This window comes from Dama dama, chromosome 18 (genome assembly GCF_033118175.1).
Source record: "Dama dama isolate Ldn47 chromosome 18, ASM3311817v1, whole genome shotgun sequence".
In the NCBI taxonomy this organism is placed as follows: domain Eukaryota; kingdom Metazoa; phylum Chordata; class Mammalia; order Artiodactyla; family Cervidae; genus Dama; species Dama dama.
The window spans coordinates 98,778,580-98,803,198 of NC_083698.1; the positions used below are offsets into that span (position 1 = coordinate 98,778,580).

Below are 24,619 nucleotides of genomic sequence, written 5' to 3' on the forward strand. Positions count from 1 at the left end.
GAGTCCACACCATCTCCCAATGTCCTCTGACGTGAAACCTCCTCTCTCTGCTATTCTAAACTTCCTCAAATAGAGGGAAGACATGGGTGGTGTTGAAAAGATCAAGTGATGGACAGCTGGACACAGAGGGGTAAGGGGAGGAGGGTGGGACGAACTGGGAGGACGGCACAGACGCATATATACTACCACGTATAAAGCGGACAGCTAGTGGGAAGCTGCTGTATGACATGGAGCTCGGCTCGGTGCTCTGTGATGACCTGGAGTGGCAGGGTGGGCGGTGGGCGGGAGGGAGGTTCAAGAGGGAGAGGATATGCGTACACATATAGCTGATCCACTTCACTGTAACACTGTAAAGCAATTATACTCCAGGAATAGAATTTTAAAATTAAAAAAAAAAGGGGATAGAGAGAATTGACTCCGACAAATCTGAACAATCAGATATTAAAACTACTATCAAACAGGGAAATGAAAGAGGAAGGAAGTGGCATACCCAGCTTTCCCAAACCAGTTGCCCATAACAGCAACCACGCAGGGCCAGCCGGTGGACTGCAGCAGGCCGTTCACGATCCACAGGCTGCAGTACAGTCCCTTGTTGTAGAAATGCAGCCATTCCGTGAGAGTGCCAAAGACGAACACCTTAGGGAAGAAGAGAGAATGAGACGCGTATCACATCCACATGGACCCACCAACTCAAGACCCTCTGTGACAGACACATTCAATGTCTGCAGCCTGAGAGACTCACAGCAGACTCTTCAGATGCCCTTGCTCAGAGCAGCCCTGAGCAAGACAAGCATCAAACCACCCCGACCAGAGAGGGCAAACAGCGTAAAACGCAGCGAGGACCATCCTTCCAGCTTGCATCTTCAACTCTAAAAGATTGAGTCCCCATTGTGTGACCTTACATCTACTTCCCTTTCCTCTGGTTTATGGAGGACGGTAAAAAAGACTACTGGAGTTCACATGTGTTGATTCCCACAAGAACATGTGTAAATTCCAGGCACACTGTGGGGGCCAGAAAGCACCAGCTATTTTTATTAACCGTGGCTACCCAGTGTATCAGCATAGCTTGTGACTGACTCAGTCATTTGGTGGCATGTATCAAGTGACTGCTTTTTTCCAGGCATTCTGCTTGGGGTGGGCGTTTTATTTGCAGTCAGTCTCCTTTGGGAATGTTTGGCGTGGGTTCAAAAATGGTGTATGTCTAATACTGTATGATTCCAGTTACATGACATTCTGCAATGAGCAAAACTGTAAGGACAGACAAACGGGCAGCGGTTGCCAGAGGCTGGGGACAGAAGGCAGGATGGCAGTTACACAACTATAGTCACTTGTCAAAATTCAAAACTGTACACTGAAACGGGTGAGTTTACGGACATACTTCAGTTTTTCTAAAAGTGTGTAAAAAAAAAAAAAAGGAAAGAAGACACTGGGTTGGCCAAAAAGTTCGTTCAGGTTTGTCCCTAAACCCAAATGAACTTTTTGGCCAACGCAATACATATACAGGTTTTAAAACAGTGTGTGTGTATGTGGGAGTGAGCAGCTTGTGAATAAAGTGCTTCAACCTCTGAAATATAAAGGAAAATAATTTTTTCCCCCATCCAACAAAGGCAGACATTGAAAAACAATTAATAGGGTCTAACTAAGCCCCATGCTTTTATTCAATCAACAAATGCTTGTGAACAAATACAGATGATTCAAATATGGATCCTGCCCTCTGGAGCACGGAATATGCCAGGAACTGGTCCAAATGCCCCCCACCCCCACACTAACTCACAGGACCCTCACTGCAACCTTGGGTGCAGGTATTGAAAAGCGGATCCTGAAGCACAGCGAGACCACAGCTGGAAGCTGCAGGGGAAGGACTGAAAGCCTGGCAGTGCAGCCCTGCGGAGTCCATCGTCTCCACCACCCTGCTGCAGACTCCTAGGGACGACAAGGCTGACCGGAAACAAGCAGGCTGAGCAGCAGACAAAGGAAGTGCCTTCGAGGAAAGTCAGGGGCCAGGGACCAGGACAGGGAGCGACAACTTCCAGGAGCGGGGTGGATAAAGTCAGGCATCTGACCGGTGACTTGAAGGAGACGCTGAGTTAGACTATGAAGAGCTGAGCAGAGGACACTGAAGGCAGGAAGAGCAGGAACAGCAGCAGTGAGGTAGAAAGGAGCAGGATACGTGAGGCCGCGGAAGGCAGGGTGGTTCGGGAAAGCAGAGGGGTGACACGCGGGGCAGACGCGACTGCAGAAGAGAGCTGGGACTGGGTTCTCGAGAGCGCGCTGGAGGCCACTCGACTTACGCGGTGACTTTTGTTGGTGACTGAGAATCAAAGAAGGGGTGTGATCGAAATCACACTCTCAAGATGTCCCTTAACCAAAAAGGCACCCAAGGGATCAGAAAACCAAAGATTCATCTTACTGTTCTATTCTATAGATAGAAGTAGGGGGCTTTCTTGGATTCTAAAATTCCTGGCCAAGATAACAGTAACTGGAATGAAAACAACAATGCTTTTCAACTTACCACTAAAGCAGAAGAGCACATGCCAAAAGACAGAACCCATCGCAAATTCAGCCGATCCCCGACGATACCGCTGACGAAAAGGCCCTAAGAGGAAAGCATTTCATTTTACAGCTCTGGGTAACAACACAGCCTGCAAAAAGTAAGATACATTCCAAAGCAAATGAGGCAAACAAAGCCCCAAAATTACACCTCACTCTCGTGCTTAGCCTGACCTCTGTATCAGTCTCACCAGTGTTTCAAGAAACAACAACTACTTCTGCACACTGTAAACATTTCATGCACCAAGACAGGGCAATTCAGTGCAAATTTCCCTTCTATATGATCCCCCTAACTGCCTGAGACACCTAGGGGAAAAAAAGAATAATTATAATAAAACAAGCACACAAATATACTTCATCTTCTAGAGCAGATAAACTCCAACATCAGTAACTGCTTTCCCAAAGGGATTTGTCTTAGCCATTTGCATTCTGAATGAAGATGTTACAACATGTCCTACGGAACAGAAGCTTCGGGGGCACGTGCCCTGCCTGTTTAATCTAACCCTTGGGTTTCATCACACCACAAGGCAAGGAGACCAGGGAGGCAGAGATGGTAATTAGCTGAAGATAAGTACAAGTGTTCTGCCTCTGCTTTCCTCCCACTGAGTGGTAGGAATTAAAAGGCTGAGCTCACGGCAGGACTTTTCAGGCTTCCCTGGTGGCTCAGACGATAAATAATCCACCTGCCAATGCAGGAGACCTGGGTTCGATCCCTGGGTTGGGAAGATCCCCTGGAGAAGGGAATAGCAACCCACTCCAGTATTCTTGCCTGGAGAATTCCACAGACAGAGAAACCTAGCAGGCTATAGTCCATGGGGTCGCAAAGAGTCAGACACAACTAAGCAACTAAAACACACACATAGCAGGAAGGCAGACCAAAAAGCTAAGGGCAACACACTTCAGGTTTCTTCCACAAACATGTGAAATGAATAAATGTCTTAACTAAATACCTAAATTCAGATACAGCTGTTTCTAATAAATTGACTGTATTATACATATAATATATATATTGTGGCTCAGCTGGTAAAGAATCTGCCTGCAATGCGGGAGACCTGGATTGCGGGAGACCTGGATTCGATCCCTGGGTTAGGAAGTTTCCCCTGGAGAAGGGAAAGACTACCCACTCCAGTATTCTGGATTCTGGCCCGGAGAATTCCATGGACTGTGTAGGTCATGGGGTCGCAAAGAGTCAGACATGACTGAGCGACTTTCACTAACACACACACACACACACGAGAAAATTTAGATGATAAACATCGTAATAAATATTTCTCCCTCAATACTGTCAACTTTTCACTAAGTCAAAAGAGGCACCCACAAGCGTTAGAGAAGATTCTACGTTCTAAAGCTCCAATTCACATGGTCTCATGCTATACACAGGGCTTTCCTGGGGGCTCAACAGTGAAGAATCTACCTGCCGCTGCAGGAGATAAGGGTTCAATCCCTGAGTCAAGAAGATCCCCTGGAGGAGGAAATGGCAACCCATACCAGTATTCTTGCCTGGAAAATTCCATGGACAGAGAGGCCTGTGGGGTACAGTCCACGGGGTCACAAAGGAGTCAGACACGACTGAGCAGCTAAACAACAACCACCTTATATATAGTAAAGGCAGAGAAGAAAATCTCTCAATTGTGTTTCACGTTAGGAACCTAATTTATTCTGTACTGCTCCAAATGCCCAGACAATACCTGGAAGTTACAGAAGGAAATGCAGCTCAATATAAAGAGCTACAATCACTGATTTTTTTTTTAATTTTGCCGCACCATATAGTACATGGGATCTCAGCTCCCTGACCAGGGATCAAATCCCCATCACCTGTACTGGAAGCAGAGTCTTAAATTCTGGACAGCCAGGGAAGTCCAGATCATTGATTTTTCATGGCACTTACCTTTTATCTCCTAAACCTATTTAATCCTATAGACAACTATATTATCATAACTCTATAGATAAGGAAACGATAAAAAAAAAAGTTAAATTCCATTTTGATACTGAGTTTACCATGGCTACTTGGTAGCCCTGAGCCACCATGACACCACAAGCCTTCCTCTAATACTTCCTCAGAGGCTGAAGGAGAAGCGCCACTGGATGGGACTCTGTACCGAAAAGGCTGGGCTGAGGAGCTGGGCCAAATGATCCAACATCTGCTCCAACTGTGTCTGTAAGTTTCCGCTTCACAGAAAGGACATTCTAACAATTACCCAAATAAACACATGGAGATGACGTTGGGACTTTCACCCAGTACTTCACATCGCCTGCACGGCTGCTGCTGTTTAGTCGCTCAGCCGTGTCTGATTCTTGGTGACCCCATGGACTGTAGCCCGCCAGGCTCCCCTGTCCATGGGATTCTCCAGGCAAGAATACTGGAGTGGGTTGCCATTTCCTTCTCCAGGGGATCTTCCCCACCCAAGGATCGAACCCTCATCTCCTGCTTGGTAGGCGGGTTCTTTACCATTGAGCCACCTCTGCAGCCACCACAGATGTCCCCGATGACCGGTCAGGGACTCCAGCTGCCCGATTCCAGGATACTACCTCAGTCAGAGCTGGCCCCAGCCACCCTCTTGTGGTTCCTCTGCTCCCTCCCAGCCTCCCCGCCCCACCCCTCGTCTTCCCCAGCTGCAGATGCAGGAACATCTTTCCCAGGGCCCAGCTCAGTCCTCCCACCTCATCAACTCTCCCTGACCTCTCTTCCCTCTCCTTACCAACTCTCTTGATGATTTTCATCCAGTCTTGAAAAAAAATCATCTATGTGCAAAGGGCTCCGAAATCTCTACCTACACTCATGTCTCTGCTCTTCTCAAGGTCCTTCCTGGCCATCCTACCTACAGGACAAACTCACTGCCTGCCTGGCTCCACTCCACAGCACTTACCACCTTTGAACACACTCAGGAATGTGCTTCCTTATGGGACTGTATTACTGTTTGTCAAGTTTGTCAAGTTCCCAGTCAAGAACAGAAGCTTTTTAAAGGTCGGGAGTTTTCCTGTGCTGCTCACTGATGAACTCCCCTCAATGAGAAAACTACAAGGCATACACTAGGTGCTGGAGAAATATCTGTCACATGGATGGACGGAGGGATAGATGGATGGACGGGTGGATAGATGGATGGATGGGAAGGACACAGAATATACACTCCAGGGAAACTGAACTCTTCTCAGTCAGCACATTCAAAATCCCTCACCAACTTGGCAAGATGTGGAGTCATTTACATCTTTCCTCAACAGAAAAGCCTAGTGTTCTAAAACTTACCACGGCATAGGAGAAGAGGAAAATGGTGTCCAGCGTTCCGAGGAAAAGAGTGGCTTCCTCTGCACTGGGAAACAAATGGTTGCTGCTCCAAATCTGTGGTCACACAACAAGAACCTGTTAAGTCTCACTGGGTCAAAGCACCTTCTGGAACCACCTCCGCCCACCCTCGCAGAAACCTGGGGAGGTTGAAAAGAGCAAATCAGCACTCTGTACCTGAGGAAACCCATATGCAAACAGGTCCATGAGGCCACAGCGATTTGCATAATAACACTAAAATGCTATCTGCTTCTTCCCTTTTAACTGTTCCCCTGATGGTGCAAAAGCAGTGGTGGGTAAAACTCCTGTGCCTGAGCATGGACGGAGGCAGTTACACCGAACTATACTATTCAGCACTGTATCTTTTACTGCCTCACAGTTCCCAAAAAGGGGCTATTTCACTGAAGAAAGTCCTTGGCACACACTAGACGTTCAATAAATATTTGTCAAGCATTAAAAATCATTAATCTTATTAAATCTGGCCAGAGGCCCCACGCCACCCCCTTTTTTTTAAATATTCTGTTCCATGAAGTAGAAAATACTACGCATCTAGTATTGAGCACACCAAAGAAAGACAGCTGTTTTGAGAAAACTGTGAGTTGCAGGCTGGAATGTCATTTTTCCTTGAAAGAATGACTGACAGACAAAGGCTAGTTATTCAGATTTGGGTTTCTGGCAGATATTTCCTCCGAAAAGAATGAAATGAGCCTGTCACTTCCAAGACCCATTCAAAGGACAAGACAGACAAATGGATCTTAATGTAAGAGGATAAAAAAGTTAATTAATATAGTTTCAGATTCCACATTGTCACTAACCTTTAAGAAATTGCCTCTTGTCAAATTCTGGTATAGTATCAAAGACAAATATCCACAATTAACTAAAAAGGCTATTAAAATACTTCTCCCCTTTCCACCATGTATCTCTGAAAGCCAAACTCTCTTCATACCCTTCAAAGGATCCTGCTACAAGAGACTGAATTCGGAAGCAGACACGAAAATCTATTGTCTTCTATTAAGTTAGACATGAAGAGATTTGCAAAAATGTTAAGTCAAGGTCACTCTCCTTAGCAAGTGATTCTTTTTGTGGTTTTGAAAAAGTCATTTTTCATAAAATGCTATTTATGTTAACATGTTATGGGTTACTTAGTTCATTTTTTTAGTAATTTAAAACCAATGTATTTTGGTGGGGGGGAGGGGCAAGAAAAAAAATTAAAAAAAAATAAAACCAATATATTTTTTTAATTTTTTAAAATTTCTCAGTTTTAATTTCTGAAACAGTAAGTCTTTATAAATACAAACTCATAGCTCTTTGGGATCTCCAGATCAAGGAGTTGTACTAAATGATTTCTCAGATAGGTTATTATAGGAAAGAAAATTTGGGGATCTCCCTGGTAGTCTAGAGTTAAGACGTCACCTTCCAATGCAGAGGGTGAGGATTCGATCCCTGGTCAGGGAGCTAAGACCCCGCAAGTGCGCTAAAAAGCCAAAACATAAACCAGAAGCAATATTGTAACAAATTCAATAAAGACTTTAAAAGTGCCCCACATTAAGAAAAAAAAAAATCTTGTCAAACAGAAAATTTTTTGACTTCAGAATATTAAAAAGAGGACCTTCTCCAGTGGCTCAGTGGGGAATCTGTTGGCCAGTGTAGGAGACAGGGGTTCGATCCGTGATGCAGGAAGATCCCACACGCTGCGTGCCACAGCTACTGAGCCTGTGCTCTACATCCTGCAAGCCACAACTGCCGAGCCCACGTGCCGCAACCACTGAGGCCTGTGAGCCTAGAGCCCGGACGTGCTCCGCTGCAGTGAGAAGACTCTGCCCCGCAACTAGAGAGTAGCCTCTGCTCTCCACCACTAAAGAAAGACCTAGCACAGCCAAAAATACAATAACTCACTAAATAAAATGATTTTTTTTAAAAAAAGAATATTAAAGAGAAAAACCACAAGCAGTAACTTTGAAAATACATCATCGCTTCACAGAATGCAAAATCCCCAAATTGTCAAGAGAATCTATAAACTGTGACTGCAGTCCAGTGACTCATTTCTGGGTGGCCTGTGCCATCTGTCTTGTTACTGACACCTTAACACTCACACTCTGCTTTCAGGAGCAAAAGAAAGACACTCACAACTGAAACCCATCAGAACGTCAGGGTGACAACCTGGGGCCCTAAACACTTCCAATGAGAGTTACCTCATCACCTTTCCCTCGAGCCACAAGCTCTGACCCCTGATCCCGTCCAGGCTCAACAGGACCCAGGATGAAGCCCTGTGGGGCACAAGCCAACGTGAGCCAGAGCTCACATTCAAGCAGCTGCTCACATTCAAGCAGTTTCAAGCATTTTTTTCTTCACTCTCATGAGAAGCCACCGAAAACTCCCTGCAGGTGTGGCTGTCACGAAAACGGACAGATTTTAAACAGCTTTTTTCTGTTTTACTGCCAGAGTTCAGCTGAAGATACTACTGACTGCCTCCTTCACAAGTGCAAACAAATCCCAAAACTAAAAGAAAAAAAGCAGGATGAACAAAAAGATTCAGAAAATAGGATGAAAGAAAAAAGGCTGGTGAAGAAAATTTACATCAATAATGCAGCTCCGATCAAGACAATTATACTAACAGGAGAGAAGATGACTGTCTTGAGGAAAACTGTGGGTCACAAGTTGAAAGGTCATTTTTGCTTGTAAGAGGGGCTGACAGATGAACTCTAGTTATTCAGATTTGTTTACTGGCAGATATTTCCTCAAAAGAGAAGGAAATGAGCCTGAAAGTCAACCGGCAAAGTAACTTTAAGTTGCCACAGTCTCTCATGCCAGGCGGCACCTACATACAGCTACCAGGTGAAAGGACCAGCCTGTAGAGGCCACAGGAATGGAGGCTCTTCTTGTGGGAGGAGGGCCTGTATTAAGCTACAATGATTGCTACATGTTGGGACACTTCCTGGAAGCACCAAAGGTCGCGGTGTGGGTTTCCTAAGCGAGAATGTTTATCACAGAGTGACAGCTCTGCATGGGGGTGGGGGAACTTCTGACATGAAAGAGCTTCCTGAAGCGGTGCACAGAGGATGAGCTGAAGCTGACTTGGGTTCAGGGCTCTGGTATCGGGTGCCGTGAGAACCGGTGTTAAGAGCAGCTGTGGTCAAGGTTGAGCTGGAATGCTGAGGGCACCTTGAATCCTGCTTTAGACTGGAGAGAAGTTTAGACTCTGCACTCTGGAAGGACTGTGCTGTCTGGAATGATAAGACTTTCTAATTTAATAGAAAAAAAATTCTTGTATAAAAAAAAATTGTTTTTAAGTTTCAGTCAAGTTGTCCTCAAATATTAGATTCAACCATTTCCTCTCCATTATCTATTAACTTAGATTTTATATTATGTTCTCTTACTATTTCCAACGTTTGTCCACATCAGTGGGATCCATTATGAAGTCTCAAGGTACAGAGACTATGTCTGCTTATGTCTTTTGTAAAGCACCTAAGATAGCTATACATAAACATGAGAGCTATAAGAAGTACTTTATGAAGACACTATTTAGGGTACTTAAGAAACATTGAATAATATATATAAAAAAACATTTTTTGGATTTTACACATACTTCTGGTTCTAAGAATCTTTCCACTTTGGACAAGAAAGGAAGGCTCAGAGGGAAGCTAGAGTCAAGACAAGTTACAGACACAGAAACACAGGAGGAGTGAAAGTAAATACTGCCCTAGCCACTCTGCTCCCAGCAGCAGCCTTCAGGAAAGAAAAAACCTGGATGTTTAAGTCTAAAAGGGAATGGAAAGCTGGCACTGCTCTCCACCAGGGCAGGTAAGGAAATACAAAGATCCCCAGTTAAGTCGGAACCTGACTTCTACATAACCAATCCATCTGAACTCCTGAAGCCACAGTTTTGAACAAATCAAAATTTGTTGCTGTTCAGTCGCTAAGTCATATCTAACACTTTGCAACTCGGAGGACTGCAGTACATCAGGGTTCCCTGTCCTTCACTATCACCCAGAGTTTCCTCAAACTCAGGTCCATTGAGTTGGTGATGCCATCCAACCATCTCATCCTCTGCCACCCTCTTCTCCTCCTGCCTGAAATCTTTCCCAGCATCAGGGTCGTTTCCCATGAAACCTATTTATTAAGCAGCAATTAGAATAAGTAAGTAAATAAATATCTTAGCAGGAAAGTTAATGGAAGTTCAACATGCACTAACAACATAACTTGGTTACTAGCAGGAAAGAGTTACATAGCAGACCTGATGCGTATCTTTAAACAGATCTATCTGGCAAGGTTGGCCCCTGGAACCTTGGGACGGTTCCCATCATTCCCTGCCAAGAGTGGCTCCCTGTGCCTCCACTGCCTGTCCCAATAATATGGTTTGTGCTGAACACTTGCTTTCCTCTTGGGAATGTGGAATTTTCATACATGCCAGGCAGAGGATGCTGTTATGACCAGCCCCAATAAAAATCCTGCCACCAAGTCTCCAACGGGACTCCCTGGTATACAATACCTCACCAGGGTGTCAGGACTTGTTGCTGGAAGAATTAAGCACATCTATGATGCAGACAGACACGACTGAGCGGCTAAGTGAGCACCACACACACACACACACACACACACACACGAGGGACTCCTGGAAGGCTTTGCCTACTTTCCTCTAGACCTGACCCTATGTGTTTTCCCTTTGCTGACTTTGCTCTGTATCCTTCCACTGTAACAAACCAAGTTTTGAGTCATTTGCTGAGTCCTGTGAATCCCTCTAGTGAATCACTAAATCTGAGGGTGGTCTTGGGGACCACCTATCAATTATCTTAAAAACAAAGGCAGTATAACCAAAACTGTAGTGCCTAAATCAATTCTGTTATTCTATATACTGATCAGCCTATATCTGAAATAGCACATTTACAGCTTGGCGTCACAAAATTATACCTGAAGAAGCAGCACAGATGTTCTGCCTAAACAGGAGAAATTTAGGGAGACGGATTTTCTGCAAATATTTGAGAGGCAGCAAGAATCAACTCAGTACACAAGGCTCAGGAAAAAAACCTAAGATCAAAATTAAAGAGAACACTCTTCCCTTAGCATAAGAAAGAACTTCTGAACAATGAGAGTTAAATAACAATGTAATTGTCCACCTGAGAAAACAAGGAGTTTCTTCACCCTGAAGTACTAACGCAGAAGTTGGGTGGTCACCATTCAATGATGGTTAAGAAAGGATTTGATGCTGGCTGAGAGGTTAGAGCACATGACCTCTCTTGGCCACTTCATCTCTAGGGTTAATGACACGTCAGTGAATGATCAAAGGTACTCACTATGCATGCAGCACTGGTCAAGCCCCAGTCAAGAAATCTAGCCATCTAGTCTTAAAAGCTTGCCTTTCAAAAGTCATAGTCAATAGAAGAGTTCAAAACGCAATACTTGGGTGCAACCTCAAAAATGACAATGATCTCAGTTCATTTTCCAAGGCAAACCATTCCATATCATAGTAATCCAAGTCTATGTCCCAACCACGGATGCCGAAGAAGCTAGAGTTAACGGGTTCTATGAAGACCTACAACACCTTCTAGAATTAACAATAAAAAAAAGATGTCCTTTTCATCACAGGAGATTAGAATGCAAAAGTAGGAAATCAAGAGACATCCGTAGTAACAGGTAACTTTGGCCGTGGAGTACAAAAATGAAGCAGGCAAAGGCTAACAGAGTTTTGTCAAGAGAACACAACAATCACAGCAAATACCCTTTCACAACAACCTTAGAGACAACTCCACACGTATACATCACCAAATAGATGGTCAGTATCAAAATCAGATTGATTACGTTCTTTGCAGCCTAAGGAGGAAAAGTTCTATATGGTCAGCAGAAACAAGACCTGGAGCTGACTGTGGCTCAGAACTAGAGTTCCCTATTGCAAAATTCAGGCTTAAATGAAAGAACGTAGGAAAACCACTATGCATTCAGGTATGACCTAAATCAAATCTCATGATTGATTATACAGTGAGGTGATGGACAGATTCAAGGGATTAGGCCTGGTAGACAGAGTGCCTGAAGAACTATGGACAGGGGTTCATAATACTATGCCGGAGGCAGTGATCAAAGCCATCCCAAAGAGAAAGAAATGGAAGTAGGCAAATGGTTGTCTGAGGCTTTACAAATAGCTGAGGAAAGAAGAGAAGTGAAAGGCAAGGGAGAAAGGCAAAAATATATCCAACTGAATGCAGAGTTCGAGAGACTAGCAAGAAGAGATAAGAAAGCCTTATTCAATGAACAACACAAAGAAATAGAGGAAAACAATAAAATGGGAAAGACTAGAGGTCTCTTCAAGATAATTGGAGATACTAAGTGAACATTTCATGCAAGGATGGGTGTGAGAAAGGACAGAAACAGTAAGGACCTAACAGAATCAAGAGATTAAGAAGTGGCAAGAATACACAGAACAACTACACAAGAAAGGTCTTCATGACCCAGATAACCATGGTTGTGCGGTCAGTCACCTAGAGCCAGATCTCCTAGAATGCGAAGTCAAGTGGGCCTTAGAAGCATCACTACGAACAAAGCTAGTGGAGGTGATGGAATTACAGCTGAGCTATTTCAAATCCTAAAAGATGATGCCGTTAAAGTGCTGCACTCAATATGCCAGCAAATTTGTAAAGCTCAGCAGTGGCCATAGAACTGGTAAGGTCAGTTTTAATTCCAATCCCAAAGAAAGATAATGCCAAAGAATGTTCAAACTACTGCACAACTACACTCATTTCACATGTAAACAAGGTTATGCTCAAAAATCCTTCAAGCTAGGTTTCAGCAGTACATAAACTGAGAACTTCTAGATGTACAAGATGATTTAGAAAGGGCAGAAGAACCACAGATCCAATTGCCAACATTTGCTAGATCATGGAGAAAGCAGTGGCACCCCACTCCAGTACTCTTGCCTAGGAAATCCCATGGACGGAGGAGCCTGGTAGGCTGCAGTCCATGGGGTTGCGAAGAGTCGGACACAACTGAGCGACTTCACTTTCACTTTTCACCTTCATGCACTGGAGAAGGAAACGGCAACCCACTCCAGTGTTCTTGCCTGGAGAATCCCAGGGATGGGGGGGCCTGGTGGGCTGCTGTCTATGGGATCGCACAGAGTTGGACATGACTGAAGGGGCTTAACAGCAGCAGCAGCAGCTAGATCATGGAGAAAGCAAGGGAATTCCAAGAAAAACATCTACTACTGCTTCACTGACTACGCCAAAGCCTTTGACTGTGTGGATCACAACAAACTGGAAAATTCTTAAAGAGATAGGAATACCAAACCACCTCACCTGACTCCTGAGAAACCTGTGTGCAGGTCAAGAAGCAACAGTTAGAACTGGACATGGAACATTGGACTGGTTCAAAATTGGGAAAGGGTATGCCAAGGCTGTATATTGTCACTCTGTTTATTTAACTTACATGCAGAGTACATCATGTGCAATGCTGGGTTGGATGAATCACAAGCTGGAATCAAAATTGCTGGGAAAAATATCAACAACCTCAGATAAACAGATGATACCACTCTAATAGCAGAAAGTGAAGAGGAACTAAAGAGCTGCTTGATGCGGGTGAAAGAGAGTGAAAAGCTGGCTTAAAATTCAACATTCAAAAAACTAATATCCTAGCATCCAGTCCCATCATTTTATGGCAAATAGAAGGGGAAAAAGTGGGCTTCCCTCATAGCTCAGTTAGTAAAGAATCCACCTGCAATGCAGGAGACCCGGGTTCGATCCCTGGGTCAGGAAGATCCCCTGGAGAAGGGAAAGGCTACCCACGCCAGTATTCTGGCCTGGAGAATTCCATGGACTGTATAGTCCATGGGTCGAAAAGAGTCGGACATGACTAAGTGACTTTCACTTCACTTCACTTCAAGTGTAAACAGTGGTAGATTTTATGTTCTTAGGCTCCAAAATCACTAGGATGGTGACTACAGCCATTGATGCAGCGTATTAAAAAGCAGAGACATCACTTTGCCAACAAAGGTCTGTAGAGTTAAAGCTGTGGTTTTTCCAGTAGTCATGAACAGATGTGAGAGTTGGACCATAAAGAAGACTAAGCACCAAGGAATTGATGCTTTTGAATTGTGGTGCTGGAGAAGATTCCTGAGAGTCCCCTGGACAGCAAGGAGATTAATCCAGTCAATCCTAAAGGAAATCAACCCTGAATATTCATTGGAAGGACTTATGCTGAAGGTGAAGCTCCAACACTGGCTACTTGATGCAAAGAACCAACTCATGGAAAAGACCCTGATGCTGGGAAAGACCAAAGGCAAAAGAAGTGGGTGGCAGAGGATGAGATGGTTAGATGGCATCAATGACTCAATGGACATGAATTTGAGCAAAAACTCCAGAAGACAGTGGAGAACAGAGGAGCCTGGTGTGCTGCAGTCTATGGGGTCACAAAGAGTCAGGTGTGAGTTAGCCACTAAACAATAAGAAAAACAGAATTGTGTGATTTCAAAACAGTGAGAAATAAGTTGGTTGAAATGGTAAAACAGACCTAAATCAGAGCAAGCTAAGAAAGCAGGCAGAACAGTTTGGATTTTATACCACAGGAAAAAATAAGTCATCCAAAGGATGAATGAAATAAAACAGAACTTAATTTATGGGTGGACAAGGTTCCCTTCTTAAATTTATCCCAGCTCTTTCTTCTGCTTACCTCCACAGGCAGTAATTCAATTGACTTGTTAAAAGCACTTGGGGTCCACTGCTTAGAGATACTGACTTTGACATTGCTAAATGTTTTTCTTGACGCATGGAGCAACGAGTAACTACAAAAGAAAGAGGAAATATAGCTGAACGCATAAAAAAGAAAACACATTCAATAAAATCACAGGTGTATTGCCATGTTTGACCCAATTTTAGAATTCTTCTCTTTTAAAAAAGAAAAAAAAAAAGAAAGAGTACTGCTTTATAAGAACTATCCATTGAAACAGCCTCCACTAAGCAAAGAAGCAATTAACTTGTCTTCTTCCATATAAACTCCCATGTTCACCTGTAACAGGTCCCTGGACCTAGAAGATGGAGATGTGATGGATCCCAACCCTTAAAATCATGGTTGCAGTTCTGTAAGGTCAAGTCTTTAGCAACCTCTGGCCACTCCCTACACTAGCCATTCAGTAGCTTTTTCCTTGAGGCCTGTCTTTTCCTCAACCCCTCACAAGTGGATTTCCTGTAAAGCAAGTATCTAAAATTACCTACTAACTCTTATATAATTAGAAAAACATTTTCCTAGTTTCTGCCTTGAAAAAAAAATTATTTGTGGTGCCTTCAATAAACATTAATAATAAATAAAATCTACTCAGAAGAAATAGTCAAAATACTGAGTCACAGAATTTGTGAATACTGTGCCCCTAACACCAAAAAGTCTGGCTGACATCATCAACAGACCAATATCGAGAGCGACCAAGGGCCCTTGAGTCAGACAGTCTATTCTTCGGTCATGCTGATTGGGCAGCTCTCATAAGAGTAACCAAAATTCCTCACAGAGGTCTCCTACCATCTCTACTGCTCAATGAGGCACAGAACACTCCCTGGAAATGCACATCCTTTGCTTTCAAGCTCCTGGTTTTAACAATTAAAGGACTTTATATCAGATCAAGGTTTTTTAATCATAGCAATACTGACATTTTGTGTTAGTTGCTCAGTTATGTCCGACTCTTTGAGACCCCATTGACTGTAGCCTGCCAGGCTCCTCTGTCCATGGGATTCTCCAGGAAAGAATACTGGAGTGGGTAGCCATTCCCTTCTCCAGGGGATCTTCCCAACCCAGGGATCAAACCTGCAGCTCCTGCATCGCACACAGATTCTTCACCGTCTGAGCCACCAGGGAAGCCGTACTGACATTTTGGGCTCCCCAAGTTCTCTACCATGGGGGGTTGTCCCAGGCACTGTAAGATGTTTAGTAGCATCCCTGGTCTCTACTTACTAGATACAAGCAGCACCGATTCCCCCAGCATGACAACTAAAAATGTCTTCAAACATTGCCAAATACAGGAGAGAATGGAGAACCACAATACTAGAGCTATCACAAAGAACAGCAGACCTTTAGTCAGGCCAATCTTGCCATGCAACAAACAGCTCCTTCAAAAGGAAAACAAGAACAACAACAAGAGCAGAGCTTCGGAGGTCCACTTGCCTGAAGAAGGTGAGCAGGAACACGACCACGTGATGATGGCTGAACCGGGAGAGCAGAGTTCCTCTTTGAAAAATATTTGGCCAGGCCATGTTCCTCCTGACCTTCCTTCTCACTGTGACCTTAAAGTCTGGATAGTGAATGCTTTAATCATTTCTTCTTTCTGGAAAGACAAAACACATAATTAACATTACTCATAATAGGCATACTATCCAAAAATGGAATTATTTAGACTTAACACTATATAATCAGGCCTGGAGGGGAAAAAACATCAGACAGATTAGTTGACACCAGAAAACCAGATTGATAATTATGTTTTAGAGCTATTAGCCAGTCTTTTAAAAAGAAATCCTGGACAAAAGATTACGTCCTAACAGAATGAACTCTCACACAGACTGACAGGAAAATCACTAATTCAGACCCGCAAATGAGCAAAGGAAATGAATAGACAACTCAGAAGAAATGAAACAGCTATTAAACTTATCAAACAAAAGTTCTAATTTCATTAGAACATAAGAAATGCCAATTATGGTAATAAAAAAAAGTTTGCACAGTTAAAAAGACTGTTCAATGTAGCTCAAGATCTAAAGATCCTAAACTCTCATACACTGCTGATAGAAGTGAAAATTAATACATTTTACAGGAAGATGATCTGGCCATGTTCATCAAGAGCCGCTGACCGAAAAAAAAAAAAAAAAAGAATTCAACCATCAGGGATCTATTCCTAAAGAACTACAAGATACATTCAACTCTATACAAAAGGAAGTTTTCACAAAAAGTCATCTCTTCTTATGTGAAGAAACAAACTCTAAGCAACGGGGGAAACAGGGCCATTCCTCTGCCATCTCTTTCCACTACTTCGTCTCACCTCTCCTCTGCCCTCTCAGAAAGTCTCATCCATGCTCTGACGTCCAAGAATAATAAAGCATAAAGTAAGCATCTAAACTTACTGTCTCCAGTTATGAGTCTGCAGAAACAACCTAAACATGTAATAAGATGGGAACAATTAAACGAATTACAGTGGCTGAATTACATCTGGCTGAATATTTTATCATTTGACATGATGATTAAGACTTTTTTTTTGGCTGTGCTGGGTCTTCATTGAGCCGCCCGAGCTTTCTCTAGTTGGGGCCAGTAGGCTGAGTTGCTCCAAGGCACGTAGGTTCTCAGTTTCCCAACCAAGGATCGAACCTACATCCCCTGCACTGGAAGGCAATTAAGACTTCTTCATAACATGAGAAAATGTCAGGTGAAAAAAGTAGGATATGACATATAAATGTAATCAACCGAACTCTGCTGCTGCTGCTAAGTCACTTCAGTCGTGTCCGACTCTGTGCAACCCCACAGACGGCAGCCCACCAGGCTCCTCCATCCCTGGGATTCTCCATGCAAGAACACTGGAGTGGGTTGCCATTTCCTTCTCCAAAGCATAAAAGTGAAAGTGAAATCGCTCAGTCGTGTCTCTTCTCGACCCCATGGACTGCAGCAGGCTCCTCCGTCCATGGGATTTTCCAGGCAAGAGTACTGGAGTGGGGTGCCATTGCCTTCTCCGAACCAAACTCTAGGTTTACATAATATTTACAAGTATATAAGGAATATATAGCTCTTTCTGGGTAGCAGGAATATAGGTAGTTTTAGTTTTCTATATACTTCCCTAAAAGTTCTACAACAAAAGTGTATCTTATTGTGGAAAACATCCACAGGGTTGGGAAAGTTCTGTGATTTATCTGCACAGTAGGAAAAAATAAAATTAACAAAGTATCTTGTATTTTAAACATAAATATCGTGTATTATAAACAGTCAAGGTAGGAGACAAACTCAAGAGCTCCCAACACCAAAGTCAATTTATCACAGGACTTTGCCCAAGGCTGTGTTCCCTGTACCTGCTATTTATAATCCTGTTCTTTATTATAATTTATACTACTCCTTGGCAGGTGAACTGAAAACCTTAAATGTTGAAGATACCGAGCTGAAAGGCCATTCTTGAAACTTTGCAATAAAAAGTACAAAGCTGAGGTGGTTAAAATTATATAAACACACACACAAAAAAAAATTATATAAACACGATAGCTGATTCACCAACTGGCTGTGAGCCTTAGGACTAGTCAGTCTCTCTGATTCACAGATACGTCACTTGTAAAATGGCCTGTCTCTTCTGAGTTATGAGACCACAATAAACAACATATGCAAGGTATTAAGATAATTATTTCGGTCACTGATTTTGCCCACGGTTAATCCCGTAACAGGAATATGTAGCTAATTTCATATACTCATTCTCCTTGAAAAATGTTAACAAAATTATGAGCCGAGTAAGATTATAAATTTCCACTCACAAAAATGTAAATGAACTTTCTGTCTATAATTCCAGGAAGTGACAAACCCAAGAGCTACTAGTGTTACTGCTAAATTTACCTCCATCCCCCAAATTAAATGTGACGCCCAAGGGAAACAACTCCAAGCTTTAACCATTCTTTACAAATCCTAGTTCTTTGAACTGAACACATTCACAACTCAAAATGCTGGACTGAATACTTCAGAAAAGGGCATGGGTTACAAAATTCTATAATTAATCAGGTAAGATAATAATTACAAAAATATATGCTCCAACAGACCTCGATTACGTTGCTTCGGCAATAATGGTTGAGGATTTCAGGGCTGTAAGCAACAATAATGGTTTTAAATGACTACCATCTGGAAAGAATCCTGGCATGGGTTGCCATTTCCTTCTCCAAGGGATCTTTCCAACCCAGGGATCAAGCCCAGGTCTCCTGCATTGCAAGCAGGCTTGCACTGCAGGCGGATTCTTTACTTACTGAGCCACCTGGGAAGCCCAATGGTTTTAAACGACTACTAAGATATTTGAGACTACCTAGATTTAGTTCCTTCCCACTCCAGTACTCTTGCCTGGAAAATCCCATGGACGGAGGAGCCTGGTGGGCTGCGGTCCATGGGGTCCCGAAGAGCTGGACACGACTGAGTGACTTTACTTTCACTTTTCACTTTCACGCACTGGAGAAGGAAATGGCAACCCACTCCAGTGTTCTTGCCTGGAGAATACCAGGGACGGAGGAGCCTGGTGGGCTGCCATCTATGGGGTTGCACAGGGTCGGTCGGACACAACTGAAGTGACTTAGCAGCAGATTTAGTTTGTAAATAAACCACTTTTTCCTTAGCTACAGTGACGGGAGAGAAAATGCTTCACAATTACAATGGGAAAGTGTTTTAAACATTCACCTGATGTTGGCAGAAAGCCATTTAAAATGAATATTATTACAACACCTGGTCCTAGGTAATTATAATCATTAACAATACCTTGTACTTATATGCCCTACGTCACAGAAGTGATTTCTGATCATCTGTGAGCTCTGGGGCCCTTGGGAAGCACAGAGTTTTTACCAAGTCTGAGTCCATCAAGCACATTCTATTTTTACACCATTTTCTTTCTGGCTCTTAGTATAGATTGAATAAATCTAACATTTTTCAAGTGTAAGTGCTGTTATAATCAATAAAAACCAAAATTCATTTTAAGTGTTTCTGAATTAATAGAAACTGGTCATTTAGTATTTTCTTAATCCATGAATACTGAATATACAAATGTCATGGGAGAATAAGAATGATCTTCAAAAAAATTAAACATATAAGAAGTTAGGTCCTAAAAAAAAAAAAAGAACTTAGGTCCTTACCATCAGAAAGAACCATCAAGCCCTGTTCTATAATACTTCTCAAGGCAAGATCGAGATCACTAACTCATTTGATTTGTCAGGAAGCTTTCTGGAGCCCCACAGCATCTTCCACACAAGGTGGAATGGAATTCCCAGAATGGAATACTCTGTATCATGTGATCCAGGCTGAATGAAAGATGGCTTCACCTGTGACACATCCAAGCAGAGGGGAATCTCCCCCTTATAAACACTGCCTTGGAATATAAGACGTTCCACAAATTTCACTTTCCACACATATTTAGAATCCATTCCAACTCAAATATAAGAATTAAAGTTTTCTTGGGGGGAAAGAGACTGCAAAGAGGAAAGGCAGAAAAAGTGACCACTTGCTACCTCCATCTCATCAGACCCAACCTCGCCCAGCCACCCCACCCCACTGCAGGAAGGAAATGCTCTCTGGAAATGGACAGAAGTGGTTAATCAAGTTCTGTATATCAGGACCCTGTTTTGCAAGTTCCTGCCTTTCTTACTTACCCTGGTGGACTCCTGCCTGCCCCTAGATAACACCACTTCCCCCCAGGGTCTTTCAGGGAGAAGCAATCTTACTTCTCACAACCACTTTTCCTCCTGGCGAAACCGCAGCTTCTCTGAAGCTCCTGGGCCTTGCTGCCCACTGCCCCTCCCAGCTCTTGTCCCCTGCTCTCCCACTGTCCCCCTGTTCTGTCTCTTGTCAACACCCAAGGGGATAACCCCACAGTCCCTTGGCCTCTTCCCCACCAATCTTCTCTTCTATTGCACAAGAAAAACCCACTCTGTGGTCAAAACCCAGCCAGTTTCCAGTCAATAGTAAGGGCTTCAACCAGTCAGCGCTAAGTGCATCCAGTATTCTCCAGGCAAGAATACTGGAGTGGGTTGCCATTTCCTTCCAGAGGATCTTCCTAACCCAGGGATCGAACCTGGGTCTCTCACAGTGCAGGCAGATTCTTTACCAGCTAAGCCATGTCTGCCTTTTCACCTTCCAAACTGGATTTCAAACATCCAACTTTCCTTCCTTCCAGAAAACTGCTTACTTCAAACTCTCCACTCAAACAGTCATTTTACCTCAGCAAGCTCCCAACTCGGTCACCTCCCCATGTTTTCATCCATGACCCTCCTCTTGTCCTCCTCCTCTTCCTTCCCAACTTAGAATCTAGGCTTATCTGCCTTATGAGCCTTTTTTCCTGGCTTGCCTCTGGCCTCCTCCTCTGCACCTAAACGGTGGAGTTTTGCCAGAGAAAAAATCACATGAGCGGGCTGGTTTTGCTTTTTAGATTCAAAACCACAAACCTCAAAGGGCATGCAACACTGCCCAGCAAGTCTTTGCTTCCCTAACGACCTGCTTTCTCAGCCTCTAAGATAACCATTTACATGGCTCTCTCTTAACTTCCAACCTCTGTCTCCCCGTCATCTGGTACCACGGCTTTCTGCCAACGACTCCCAAAGCACCAGCTCTAACCTGGACCCTCCAGGGCTCCAACATGACAGCCAACTGACCACTTGGCCATCCTTGGAGCTACAACACAATTCTTCACTGTCTCCCTCTAAACCTGTCCCTCACCAGCACTGTCCTCAGAAGATGGTACCACCAAGGCAACTAGCACATAACCCTCATTTCTTCCTACCTCTCAGCTTCCGCATCCTCAGTTCAGTCACTCAGTCGTATCCGACTCTTTGCGACCCCATGAATCTCAGCACGCCAGGCCTCCCTGTCCATCACTAATTCCCAGAGTTCACTCAAACTCATGTCCATCAAGTCAGTGATGCCATCCAACCATCTTATCCTCTGTCATCCCCTTCTCCTCCTGCCCCCAATCCCTCCCAGCATCAGGGTCTTTTCCAATGAGTCAACTCTTCGCATGAGGTGGCCAAAGTACTGGAGTTTCAGCTTCAGCGTCAGTCCTTCCAATGAACACCCAGGACTGATCTCCTTTAGGATGGACCGGTTGGATCTCCTTGCAGTCCAATAGACTCTCAAGAGTCTCTGCATCCTACCCATTGCTAAATCCATCCTTTCACCTCCAAAGTTCATCCCCAATGCATCCTCTTCTATCCATCCCCACGCCGCTACCAAAATCAACCACCCATCTCTTCCATCAAGTCTAGTGCAACAGCCTCCTACAAGGTTTCACTATTTTACATCTAGCGTGCACACACACACACACACACACACACAAGCCTTCCTGTAATTTTTCTCTTTTCTCAAATTTTTCCTTACCATAGATGTGGTTGGTCAAGAATCCACCTACAATGCAGGAGACCCCGGTTCGATTCCTGGGTTGGGAAGATCCACTGTTAACACTGTCACTGACTCACCTACTTGGGTGTTCCAAGAATTGAATTAAAATTGTGCATGAATGCAACGAGGGAAAAAAATAGAAGAAACAGGCTACCCACTCCAGTGTTCTTGGGCTTCCCTTGTGGCTCACCTGGTAAAGAATCTGCCTGCAATGCAGGAGACCTGGGTTCAATCCCTGGGTTGGGAAGATCCCCTGGAGAAGGGAAAGGTTACCCACTCCAGTATTCTGGCCTGGAGAATTCCATGGACTGTATAGTCTATTGGGTCGCAGAGAGTCTAACACGACTGAGCGACTTTCACTCACTCACAGATGTAAAATACTTATCACTTTTCTAGAAAATTCTCTCAGCTCCTTCTAGCATTCCCCAAACCACATTCTTCCTACCTATTCTGAACATATTCCAAAGACAGTAGTTTTCAAGATAGAAATCTTTCCCTCTCCGGGAGACAAAGGACTTACAGTCAAGGTAAACGTAACTGCTGACATTTCCTTATCACTGATGAACAAGACAAATCAGAACCTGAGACAATGACTAATACACACTGCTAGTCAGCAACAATTCACCACACCGATTCTGAGCTTCTCAAAGTATCCTTTTGGGGCTATTTTCTGATGCAGAGACTGAAATCAAAGATTAACAGGACTTCCCTGGTGGAGCAGTGGATAAGAATCCACCTGCCAATGCAGGGGACATGGGTTTGATCCCCAGTCCAGGAAGATTCCATATGCAGAGGAGTAACTAAGCCCATGTGCCACAGCTACTGAAGCCCAAGCACCTAGAGCCTGTGTTCGGCAAAAAGTGAAGCCATTACAAGAAGCCTGTGCATCGCAACTAGAGAGTGGACCCTGATCACTGCAACTAAAGAGGAGCCCCGCCTCCCCCCATCAGGACAACTAGAAAAAGCCTGCAGGCAGCAAGGAAGACCCAGCACAATCAAAACTAATAAATAAATTAATAATAAAAAAAGATTAAGAGAAGACTGTTATCTGAAGTCACACATGGCCCACACAACAGCATGAAAGTTCCAGCTAGAATCCAAGACCCTCGACTCCACACTTTGAGTCTCAATTTCCTCACTGAAGGATTTACATGAGATCATTTAAAAAGACTTCTATGCATAGTGCCTGCCATACAGCAAACATTCAACAATGGAAAAAAATAATAATTCAGGCATCAAAACACTGAAGAAAGCTGTTCGAGCTGGAACTTTCATGCTGTGTGTGTGGGCCATCTTAAGTCCAGATGACAGCCTTCTCTTAATCTTTATTATAAATTATTATTTTTGATTGCTCTGGGTCTTCCTTGCAGCGTGCAGGCTTTCTCTAGCTGCCGTGATGGGGGGAGGGGTGCGGGAGCGGGGACGGGCTCCTCTCTAGTTGCAGTGATCAGGGGCCACTCTCTAGTTTCGGTGCACAGGCTTCTCCTTGTAATGGCTTCACTTTTTGCCGAACACAGGCTCTAGGCGCTTGGGCTTCAGTAGTTGTGGCACTTGGGCTTAGTTGTTCCTCTGCATATGGCCATTAAGAGTTAGACTTTGCTGACCCCACGAACTCCCTATAATCATTTCTGTAAATTATCAGGCGATCGCCTAATTTCTAGAAACACCAAAGCTCTGCAGGCACATTCCCAAAATCCCGTCAAAAGTTTGACTAAACAGACCACATTCGGCAAAGAAGAATACCGAGTTAACGACGAAAAAGCAAACAGATCAAATTCCTGGCTGAGACCCACGGTTGTTGTCAAAAAGCAAAACCCAGTTATTCCACTAAGACTCTGCTCCTTCTCTGGCCTCCATACATCCTTTCCAAAAGCCTCCTCGCCCTACGTGTGAGCGATCCTTTCACCTGGTCTAGACGAGGAGACCTTGACTTGCACAAGCGCCGCCGCGCTGGCTGGGGGCCAGGCTCTCCCCGGAGGCCCTCCAATCCCCTCGCCCCGCTCCGCTGCGGTCCTCGCCGGCCTCGCCAGGCTCCGGAGCACCTGGGCGCCGAGAAGCCAGGCCCGGCGTGGAGGAAACGAGCGGCAGCCGGCCTGGCCTGCCGCGCCGCACCCACCGGCTGCCACCATCTGCCTATCCGCCCCGGCTCCCGGGTAGCCTGGAAGCCCCTCGGACCTACCCTCGCCTGCGGCGCCCCCACCCCTGCCCCACACCAGGTTCCCGCCCTTCTGGGCGTGGGCCCCACGCACCGCCACTCGCGCACCCGAGACCCGCAATAGTCGTCACGTTCCTGGCCGGCCGCTCGGCTTGCTACGCTTGCTCAGCCTCGCCCGCAACCCCACCACTCTCGCCGCCACCTCACCCGGGCCGCCGCGGCCAGGGTTTCCGGGCGCTCACGTGACACGCGGGTGCCCGCGGCATGCTGGGAGTTGTAGTCCGACCGCGCCTCTTTACCTACGGGCCGCAGGGGCGGGAACAGAGAGAGGAGCGGAGAAAGTTAACTTCCGGCCGCCTTGCAAGTCCTGGGTGAACCGGGCGGGTCTGAGGGAGAAGTCGGGGGCGGACGGACGGTCATCGGCCGGGACTCTTAGAAAAAGAGGCAGCGACGGAGAGAGAAGTTACAATCTGCGAAGAAATGATGTATAGATCATCTTTTTTCAAAAAACTTTATTCTGTCTTTTGTTTTGAGAGACTCACACTGTGTGCCACTGACCTGCCATGAGA

The 24,619-nt window shown here is 44.5% G+C and overlaps 1 protein-coding gene across 9 annotated transcripts in view; it reads right to left on the reverse strand.

Annotated features, from left to right (window-relative positions):
* SLC37A3 (solute carrier family 37 member 3) overlaps positions 1–24,286 on the reverse strand; it is a 74,024-nt gene extending 49,738 nt beyond the window's left edge. For 7 of the 9 annotated variants that reach the window (XR_009696766.1, XR_009696765.1, XR_009696767.1 and 4 more), the window contains exons 1-6: positions 24,145–24,282; positions 15,962–16,121; positions 14,483–14,594; positions 5,795–5,887; positions 2,513–2,596; positions 491–636 (exon numbers count right to left, since the gene is read on the reverse strand). Coding sequence is in view for 6 of the 9 variants with exons in the window: in XM_061165921.1 (XP_061021904.1) it covers positions 491–636; positions 2,513–2,596; positions 5,795–5,887; positions 14,483–14,594; positions 15,962–16,050 (524 nt within the window). In the remaining 3 variants the exon portion in view is untranslated. Of the gene's footprint in view, positions 1–490; positions 637–2,512; positions 2,597–5,794; positions 5,888–14,482; positions 14,595–15,961; positions 16,122–24,144 lie in introns of all 9 variants that reach the window. The other 2 variants (XM_061165918.1, XM_061165917.1) reach the window with 2 other exon arrangements.
* Positions 24,287–24,619: the final 333 nt, after the last annotated feature.